This window comes from Apium graveolens, chromosome 3 (genome assembly GCF_009905375.1).
Source record: "Apium graveolens cultivar Ventura chromosome 3, ASM990537v1, whole genome shotgun sequence".
NCBI lineage: Eukaryota > Viridiplantae > Streptophyta > Magnoliopsida > Apiales > Apiaceae > Apium > Apium graveolens.
Window position 1 is genome coordinate 7880110 of NC_133649.1, and position 10994 is coordinate 7891103.

The following is a 10994-nucleotide window of genomic DNA, read 5'->3' on the forward strand; positions in this document are numbered from 1 at the left end:
TAGCTAGATCCTATATCAAAGGATAATTCTACAGTCATATAGATTACTATTTCAGATTGAGCTTCAAACTAAAGCGGACCGCCCACACGATCACATAAACTGACAGATAACACTTACAAGCACACATGCAGCGGCACACATAATTTGCATATCTTGAATAGCTAGTATATCTGCAGATATAGAGCGGGACGGATTAATGTAGGAGCTTACGGGGACACGTGCCCCACGGAAATTTGAATTTGAATTTGGACCTTCCTGCTCATGACATACTCACTTGAATATAGAGTGAGTGACCCTGAAATTTATGAGGCTCTAGTTAAAATCAATTTAGAGGGTTTATCGTTCATCTAGTTCATGTAGGATACATTTTATACTTTTATACCTAAGAATCTTAAACTTCTGGGGCTCATAAGTGTTGGAGGTCCCAGGCGCAAGACTGCTTCGCTCTATAGACAGGGCCACCGATAGACTGTACATCACATTTCCTAGAATGGAAAAATCTACCTGCACGGGTCATTTCAGCTCCGGCACTATATTCGTTAAATGTGAAAAACTGTGAAACTGGTATGTCTGTCTTGAAAGAGTTTGATTCCTAGAGAAATTTTTGGATCACTTTTACATTTAAATTGTTGATCCTGCACGCATATTTTCAATTACTTGATTCTAATGCAGTAATGTGCGTGTTATACTCATATTTCTCCTCTGAGCATAGGTCCTTAACGCCATTACAGCTGCAGTTTTGTCTCCAAAAACTTCGATCTGAGGCATTGCCCCTTAAGTTAGATTTTGGAAACGGGTGAAAATTACAAGTGCATATTTTGTCTCTTCACATTCATCAGATTGCAAGTCTATTCGTGAGAGCATATACACGTTCTATAAGTTAACCACCAGGGCTAATAAAGCAATTAAACTCATATAGGAACTAAAGTAGGTGATCAGTTAGGGTAATGGCTATTGATCAAAGAAGAATCAAGCCTTTTTAATTTGCCACTGAAAATTATTTTATATTCCAAGGAGCTGAAAAGAAAACAATTGAAAAGCAGATTGAAAGATATAAAAAAGCAATAATTGAGTTCAAAAGGACTCCTCTTGCTTTGCCCCCAGTCCCACTACTCACTTTCTTTAATGAAAAACAAAAAGCTATCCACCACATTAAAGTGAATGTAACAGCTTCATAATTTAGGGTTTTGGAGAATATGCATGGATCTGTATTATCCCCTTTACCTCCAGTGATAGGTTTTCTTAAAGCACAACTTTTCGGTCCCATGATCGAACAACCATGCACTCAACTTACGATCGAACCTTGTAAATTTACTTTCCATGTCACAACTAGCTGACCTCAACTAGTTATTTTCAGTCAAGACTTCATTAATTGACTTCAGCTAGCTAGCATTCGATGAAATTAAATCCATCCGTTGATTGAAGGCGTTTGGCAGATAGATCGTACACCAACACCGAGAAAATCCCTTGTTTCACCTGATCCAGAACTATCTTGATCCTGCTGTATGTGTCGCCGCTTTGAAGGATACAGATGATGATTCAGATTTGAGAGATGATCATTAACCTGATCAGTAGTGGTATTTCCAAGACTGGTTGTTGTCATTAAATTTGTACCAAACAATCCAAAGAACTTGCTCCCGTCTTGAACTTGATTAATGTTACTACGTTTCATTCCGAAGCTTTCCAAGAATGATGGATCCGTAGTTGAAGTTGCACCAATCTGTGCAGCTTTCTGCAATAATGCTGTTGCAGACATAGTTGCAGGAAGTGTACATTGATCCGACATGTTTTGGCTGCTGTACAAGGAAGGAATACTAACAAGTTGATTCCCCACATCTTTCGTGACAATATTATTCACAACTGGAAGTGAATTTGTAGTGGTTGCAATACTCATCTTTTGTTGTTCATCGAAAGGACTAGGAATATTGATCCTATTGTTCCCAGTTGTACTAGCCCAATTGAATTGATAACTGGATTTCGGATCACTAAACAATGGTTGGAGATTCAATGGCGCGGCATGACTGTTTTGTGTAGTGTCGTGGCCCATCCACAATGAGAGTCCAGCTTGTCGGATTGGATCGGTTAGTAATTCATGGTTGCTTGACATAACTGGCTCAAAAATTGAACTGAAATGTTGTGCTGTGTTTTGTCCTAGTGAAGAAGCTGATCCCATGAAATGATAATTCATATTAGGCAATGTTGAATTGTTGATGCTAGATGTTGCAGCTGTGACTCTAGCTGTTTCTTCAGCTAGAGCTTCACAAAATGCTCTGTGCGTGATGAAGCTATCTCGCCTGCACATCACCAGAGTTAGATTTTCAAGATAATAAAATATTCACCATAATATATTACGAGAAATTTATATATGTTAGTAAATTAACTAGCATCATACCTAGCTAGATGCTTGGTTATGCGTGTCTGCATACATATTAGGAATCATTTGTACTTCAAATAGCTTGCTTAATTATTCTATTGTTTGCAAACATCGTCTTGAACAACTACCAAGTTTATATCAGATCGTAAATATTTTTTAAATAACCAGGCATACGGTACAGCTTACGTGCATCTCGACTATTACCGTAAATGTTTATATTATGCACATAGAAAAATCTCTGGGAAATATAAGCCTCATGATTCAAATTTTCTTGACCCTTCACACTACCAGGACCCTCTCTCTTTACTTATGTCCACACACGATTTACCTATCTTGTAAGGCCCTTCAAAAACAACAATATAACAGAAGAGAGCTGAAGAAAATTAACACACACAGTGTACCAATATTATTAGTTGGTTACAAGCTTCTAGACTAGGATTTATGTTAGTTAATTATGCATATAGATAGCAATCAAAGTCTATGCACTTGATAAAAGGCGAAGATGAAACAGATAATTACCTAGAGAATATGGTGCCACAATCACATTTGTACTCCCTAGTGCCGCAGGTTTTAGAGTGTGCTTTCCAATCCGACTGCACAGCATATCGCTTGGCGCACTTCCCACACTTCCACTTCTTCTCACCATGCTTTCGACAATAATGTTTCTTGATCCCGGTGAGGTCTCCCAGAGCCCTTGAAGGATGGTTGTGGACACAGCTCTTTTCAGGGCACACGTAAACACGCTTGCGGATTTCCTTGCTTGTCCTTTGCTTCAATTTCCATGGTAAATTGTGGCCTCTCCTGTGGAGCTGTAAATTTTGATCTCTTTGAAAACCCTTGCCACAAATCTCGCATAAAAATCTGTTGGTTGCCATGAGAGTCTTTGGAGACAACGCGATGACTTCAGCTTCCGGATCTGTTATCAAGATCATAACACTAAGATAAGTATTGGTACATGTATCGATCAATCTTTATATGTATATGTGATCATCGCTAGTTAAGTTAAAAGAATTAAACGATAGAATGAAGAGAGATTTGCGAGGCTTGCCCGGAGTCCCGGGGAGGTTTCTTTTCTTCTTTGCAGGAGGAGGATTGCTTTCATCAATTTGGTTTTGAATGAAACTATTTGAGATCACTTCATCTGTCATTTGTTCTAACATCTTGAACTTGTTTTTTCCTACAAGAAACATAAGAGTTTACACATATACAAGATAAATGATATCAAAAGAGACCACTTATTAACCTTTCGAAAGACAATCAAAGAGAGATCAAGTACCTTTTGTTATATTGTCAACCCTAGTTAGTTTCAGAAGCTGATACCTGAAGAACTCTCTCTCTCTATCTCTCTCTCTCTCTCTCTCTCTCAAATCAAGGGGAGTGTTAGAAATGATATTAGGAGAAAACAGCAGAGAATAAGTTCCTAATTAAGTAGTAGTATCAAATGAGTAGAGCTTGATGATAAATGGATGGTTGGATTGTTTAGGAGTCATAGTGAAGTCTTGTATAGTACTTACTTTTGGTCCGAATAAAAAAATAGTAAAATATGGGAGACAGTGAAAAGTGAAAGTTGAAGGAGGTGGGCAAGAAGTCGAGGTGCATGATGACAAATATGATGAGCCCTGTATAAAAGTTACCCTCCATACCTTTCCCCTTGGAATGATTATCCCATTATTTCCCTTCACCTTTTTGTTTCTTTTCTCAATTTTTCTATATCTTCCAAGAAATTATGTGTACTTGTATTTTTAGATGTATAAGTGGAAAAATAGAAACTGAAATCATAGACATCGAAGAAAAAAGTAACCCCACGGTCACGGTTGATATATCCAACCTGCATGAAACTAGTTTCACACATATATGGTCACTTATAAGTAGAGCTGACCAAACGAGCGGTTTGACTCGGATCGTTCGTTATTCAACTCGTTAAAATTCGTCTAATTCGGTTCGTAAACGAACGGTTAATTATTCGGCTCTAACCGTCCATTCTCACGAACCGAGCACGAATATCATTTTCTGAAACCGAACCGGTCCGGAACCGGACCGGCCCGAACCGGCTAATTCGTAATAGAACTTTAAGTAGTTGAACCGCGAATTATCCGTTCGGTCCGCGAATTATTCGTTCTGCACTTCCGACTTTCTGTAACTAATTTTGGTTTTGAATTTATTTTTCAAAAACTAACTTTTTAAAAATACGATTAAAAATAAATTTATACTATTTTATCAAGTAATAAAATGTTAAAAATGTTGAAATATGTTAAAAATCGATGATAATCTTTTTCAATATAAGAAAATGTAAATAAAAAACAGAAAACCAAAAAAAATAAAATAAAAACAGAAATAATCTTTTTCAATATAAGAAAATGTAAATAAAAACAGAAAACCAAAAAATCTTTTTCAATATAAGAAAATGTAAATAAAAAAATAGAAAACAAAAAAAAGACAAAAATTCACCGAACCATAAATGCAAAAATGTAGTTGACTGTATAAACAAAAAACAAAACATAAAATAATGTAGTACACTCTACAAGTAAAAAATAAAACATAAAAAAAGGCGATCCAGGCACAGGCACGTGGCACGTTGTCTCCACGCCACACCCACACCTGACGAACACAACCACAACTCCGCAAGTTGTATTCGTTATTCTTATTCGCCTATACATTCGTTCATTCGTCAGAACGCCAAATTTGTTCTATTCGCGAGCCGTTCACGGCTACATTTCCTGCCCGGTCCGGCACGGCACGCTCACCTTTACGTGCCGTCCACGAGTTACCTGAGTACTGAATTGGCCCGCCGGGAATTCGGCCTGCACGGACCGACCGTTTGGCCGGCTCTACTTATAGGTTAGATATATATCTCATATATACTTCGACTAATCCTGAAAATGGTTAGAACATCCAGTATTCTACCGAGATTGTAATCTGAAATGTGGTCGATTTCATCTGCAAAGCTAATTAATTTTCTGACTCGTCAAGAATTCGGACTGAAATGAGTGAGGATACTGTGAGCTCTTTAATAGCATGGTATTAAAATTTTATGTTTTTAAATTTATGAAACATAAAATAAATTAAAATTATATATTTTTTTATGTTGTTAAATGAGTTTGAGCTGAGTCTGGTTATAGCCTAGTTCAGCACAAATTCAAACTTGATTGACTCGTAAAAAAGAATAAGCAAAATTCTAATATTTTTTGCTAAGTAAACTAAGACACCCACTAGCCGAATATTTGAACTCCTCCGAAAAAATCAACAACTATATATGAGCTATACATCAAGCCATTGTTGGCAACAAAATTCGTATTTGAATTATACTGGTACGAACTCAAGTCAAAGTTAAATCTCCTACTTAAAGCAGTTCCATGCAGATTACAGCCTTGTATCAAAGTCGAAAATTAATAGTGTCCTTATTTGTGCAAGTGGAAAGTCCATAAAGGTGATACAAAATTTGATAATGAACGAGCAAATACCAGGTACTCATTGGTGTCACCATCTCAATCAATCTCTGCAATATTTCATAGTGTAGGTCATTTCAGAACTATTCGTCAAAGTGACACCATTCTGTCAAATTCTATATATGATGACATTTCACATCTGTATGACTGTATCTCCAGTGATCTTATTAACTAAAATTAATTATTATGGCCGTATCTTAATTATTGGCTAGTCAAGGTAATTTGTTCAAGATGTACTTTCTTTTTCCTTTAAAGAAAGTTTAAAAGGATACACCATGCACGTGCCCAACTGTCAAATAACAAGGTAAATCCAGCACAAACGACGAAATTTAGCATTGAAAAATAAAAAAAAAACAATGTGTTCTTGAATTAATTTATGCAATCCTGTATGTAGCAAAGACCAGGCTCATTAGGGATAATCTGGTTTGCTGATTAATATTTGATTTAGCAATATTTAGAAATATATATGTGATTAAGTGAGAAAAATCTTGCACTAGAAAAGAGAAATGTAAACATTCTCAAAATTGTTTCAAAAAAATATTCACGAATGATTAATCAACATTGTGCTATTAGATGCTCTCTAGCATATGAACTCCTTGTATATTAAATTGAATCCCACAATATATATCATTTGAGAACATTTTTGAAATCTTTGTTCGAATATGCAATAATAATGCTTATGCGAAAATATCAAAATGAATAAAAATTATTAGGCCTGAAATAAGTGTTTAGTTAAAAATGAATGTATTTCTTATTTATAAGTACTCCCTCCGTTACATTAAGTTTTATATAAATGAAATGAGCATGGAGGTTAAAACAAATTGTAATTTAGTGTGGAAAATTAAAAAAATATGAATAAAGTGGTGAGATCAATCTATATTTAATGTATAAAGTCCATGTGATGGAAGCAACTAGTGATTGTAGTTGATTTTCATTTTATAAGACTTTATTGCTTTTGATAATTTTTCAAATATATAGAATGAAATATTTTAAAAAAGAAAATGTATAAAAATGAATGATTTGGCCGGAATAATTTATAAGTGTATAACTGTCAAATCATCTACTTCACATGAAGCTGTATCTGTGTGTGCCCAATTCTTGGTAATGTACAATGTGCAGATAAATTATGTATAGAGAAAGAAAGGGGATGAAAAACCAAGGTTAAAGGACAGAGAACTGACAAAGACAGTGAATTTTTAGAAGTGGGGGTGGTCGTCTACTTGTGGGCTGACTTTTCCTGGTAACTCATAATCATAATCTAATGATGTTTTTGCTTTGTAAGATAATTTAGTATATAAACTTTGGAGTTTAGCTGTTGAAGTTTGGTGAAACAAGAATATTCTTCCCTTCCCCAACACTTTCAAAAGCTTCAACTTTCAATACCTAACAAAGATTCTCTCAGATGCATATAAAGATCTCTTGGTCGAGGCACACATTCTCATATATATACATATATACCTATATATATGCTAAATATAAACTTCAGATCTAGGGTTTTGGGGAAAGTAAAGTATTGTCACCAAGGGTATGTTTGTTTCTTTGGTGTCTTTTACTGTGACACTGCAAATAATCAAAGCTAATAATTTAGGCTTGCATGAATTGCGGTAACTAATTCAAAGCAATCCTTCAAATGTAGTGCAGATGCCAAGAAATTGACATGCATGTTCCCATCTTATCAATCAAATTCTCGACATGATTTTTAGTCACATACATGTGCGGGTATATATTGATAGTAGAGTGCAGATGTATGAAATTACTATATATACGAGTCTTATAGAAGTACAACTAATTTAAATTACACTGGAATCAACAAATTTTAAAAATGAAGGAAAGCAAATAAACAGTAAATAAGGTTATTTTATTTCTTCTCATAATTATGTTTTCGAGTTTTTAATATTAACGAAAGCAAGTCACTATAAATATAAATTTAATATACTTTCACCGTAAAATTTTAACTCCAAAATAGGATTAATGTATTTTACATTTTTATCACTTATTTCGTTCCCTTTAACTCAAGAACAAGGCCCAAGTTCGGAGGATTTTACACTTTTTCATTAAACTTGCTTGTTTTATAAGAACACCCAACATGAGTTTAGTGTATTTTAAAACGATTGAACGCCATTGTTACGGTGATTAACGCTCGAGTTATACAACAAACGCGAATGCTGCCACAAACATAGTTGCATGTCCCAAATTTCCTTAATCTCTTATTTGCGCTTGTGGCTCCCGATGCTTTTGTGGAAGTAAAAAAATTGTGATTCAACATCATAAATTAACTTATGATTGATATACACTGTTTTATTCAAAATAATGTGAAAGTATCCCAGAGTAAAGGGAAGCTTGCGTGCAGGGTGAAATTTACGCAATGTTTTTTTAAGAAAATAAAACTTTCATTAGTAAAAACTTGCGTCATATGTCACTGAATCCAACACAGATCGTGGATGAATAGTAAAATTGAGAAAGCAATTTAGCTCACAAGGAATACAAGCCATCGAGTGGACTGCCCTATTAGCTAATCTTCTACCATATCGAGCCATCGTAAAAATATATGCAATGGTAATTTCAAAAAAGTAGGAAGATTATTTTCGGAATACTTAGCGCGCATGTGGGATACAAAAGTCGATTTATTTATAACTTATCCATCAAGAATTGGACATCTTATAATGAGTAGGCCAATGCGCCCCTTGTTATGATTGATAAACAAGTAGCATCATAGTTATTCATAGAACATTGAAATTTGATCACTCGAATCCGGCAAATATTTGAGTTTGGAATTAAATAGCAAAAGAAAAAAATTACTAGTATGACTCCAAAATTCAAAATATAAAATATATATATAATTCAATTTTTAATACAATTTAGAACATATAAAATATATTTTAATTAATTTTCAAGCTGAAATTCATATTTCTTTTTATTTTTTTTATCGTAGTTAACCCGCAGCCCGTACCCGAAGGGTACGCACTGGTAAACCCTACGGGCTCAGGTGATAGCTTGCAAACAACGTGAACCAAGGTAAACCGCATTTAAGCGACAGACGGCTTAGGAGGTATAATCATAAATTCTCCTCACGTGAGATTCGAACTTGTGAGCAAGAGAATACATATTCCCTCGTTAACCAACTAAGTCAACACTTGTGTGCCCCTGCCTAATAAAGGAAATTAGGCAAAAGGGTGTTATTGGTATCGGATTTCAAAAAAGATGGATGCAAACTATAATTTTTGAAAATAAATATACAATATTGAATTTGGGACAAAGTTAAGGGATGTAAAATGCAATTCTCTCTAAAATTATGTCTAGAGTTCCTTCTTTTTTACCTGCAGTTTCCTTAAAATATCAAAGTAGATAGGCAGCTTCTTGTAGTTTGCATTGATCGCGGAAAATGAAAGTTGCAAAATTATTCATGCAATGATCATGATTGAATACTGAGATATAAAGATAGAAGTTGGATTTTTTCCTTTGACGCTTACATAATATTTTTTGCATTGGAGTCCATAACAGAGACGATCATTTACTTGTCCAGTTTCATGAATCCAAAATCCTACATGTTTTGACGAACATTTGTGTAAAATATTTTGAATATCAGAATTATCGGGGATATGGATACAGTTCGTGATAAGTCTTATGTGAAGAGTGATATGGGCTCGGATAATATCACTATTTTTTTTATATTAAACGCACTTCATTTATTATACACTAAATCTAGGGTTTTCATAAAAATAGCCTTCCTATTCTCCAAATACGGGTAGAATCTGCATATATCTTACTCTTCCCAATACCGCTGTAAACGATTTATACGGGATGTGTTTTTTTTTGACATATATGACTTATAACCTTACAAATAAGTATTTGTTCTCATACATAAATACGGGATGTGTTTAGTTTAATTTGAATAGTGCATCAACGGTTGGTTATACTAACTTATACCTATATTCCAAAGATCTAAAGAATGTAAAATAAAATAGCATTTTTGACAAATGAGTGCAATAATATTATGTTTTACTTCGGTGTTTTTTAAGACCTTATTTATACAATTCCTGCATTATTTGCAAAGTAAAAACACTACTTTCCGTCATACACGTGCCAGTCCGTCACAGAATGCTTCACATATATTAAATCTGATTCGAAAGTGTCACCATGTAGCTAGATTATGTAGTGGATATGCAGGCGCTTTCTTCGCATTACATATACTAGCATAAATCTCGTGCGATGCACGAGTTTTCATTAATATTTTAAATTTTTATATATCCAGTTATATTCAGTATTACAGATTTCGGAAATCGGAACTATTCGGTTGAGTTATCGATTTACGATTTATCGGATGATTTTTAAAAAATCGGATGATTTATCGGCGATTTATCGGAAATCGGTCAAATCGGACAAATATTTTTGATCTATTTTTGAAAAATCGGCCGATTTTTATAACAGAGGTTATATTATATTTTTAAAATATTTATATAAATATATAATGATTATAAATTTATAATAAAAATAATAGAAAAACATGTGGTCGTAATTTAGTAGAATAAATAGACTATTTATAGTAGTTTAACAATTTAGTAGTTTAGCAGATATATAACACTATTATTTATATCTCTTAATAATAGGATAAGTTGTATTCGTAATTTAGTAGGATAAGTATACAATATTTAGTAGTAGTTTAATAATTTAGTAGTTTATTAGATATATAACACTATTTATCTATTTTTGTAATAATCAAAATTAGGGATTATCGTTGAACTAAACCGTTGAACCAAATTATCTCTATTCCGGCTATTATAGTATAGTATAGATTAATTATAACATGTTACAAAATTCTTTTCTAACCATTTCACCTAATACTCGTCGAAAAATTACTTCCTTGAATACTAAAAGTGAATCTGAACACTACAACACCGAATCCTTGTCGAAAATTACATGTTCATTTACTAAAAACCTGAACATTATACACTACAACAAAATGGCCCAACTTACGACGGAAAAAAATGCGCGGCCAACTTACGACGAAAAAAACTAAAACGTCGTAATTATTTACGACGAAACCCAAAACCGTCGTAAGTTTAGTATTTTATTAATAAAATTATGCACGACACGATTAAACAAAAATGAAAATAATTTGAAATTGCGACGATTTAAACATTTCGTCGTAAGTTAATTATTTTTATTAAAATTTT

At 33.8% G+C, this 10994-nt stretch overlaps 1 protein-coding gene across 1 annotated transcript; it reads right to left on the minus strand.

Moving 5' to 3' along the window:
• Positions 1-1048: 1048 nt before the first annotated feature.
• On the minus strand, positions 1049-3841 carry LOC141711571 (zinc finger protein MAGPIE). Its single transcript, XM_074514115.1, has 4 exons — positions 3651-3841; positions 3423-3551; positions 2894-3290; positions 1049-2294 (listed from the first exon to the last, which is right to left on the minus strand). Exons 2-4 carry the CDS (start codon positions 3532-3534, stop codon positions 1403-1405), a joined length of 1401 nt encoding a protein of 466 aa, XP_074370216.1. The 5' UTR covers positions 3535-3551; positions 3651-3841; the 3' UTR covers positions 1049-1402.
• Positions 3842-10994: the final 7153 nt, after the last annotated feature.

Excerpts from the sequence above, each read along its gene's own strand:
- LOC141711571 (XM_074514115.1), bottom strand. The coding sequence starts at position 3,534 with ATGTTAGAACAAATGACAGATGAAGTGATCTCAAATAGTTTCATTCAA. Across the intron at positions 3,291-3,422 it reads AAACCTCCCCGGGACTCCGG|ATCCGGAAGCTGAAGTCATC; the intron begins GCAAGCCTCGCA and ends TCTTGATAACAG. Across the intron at positions 2,295-2,893 it reads TGTGGCACCATATTCTCTAG|GCGAGATAGCTTCATCACGC; the intron begins GTAATTATCTGT and ends GGTGATGTGCAG.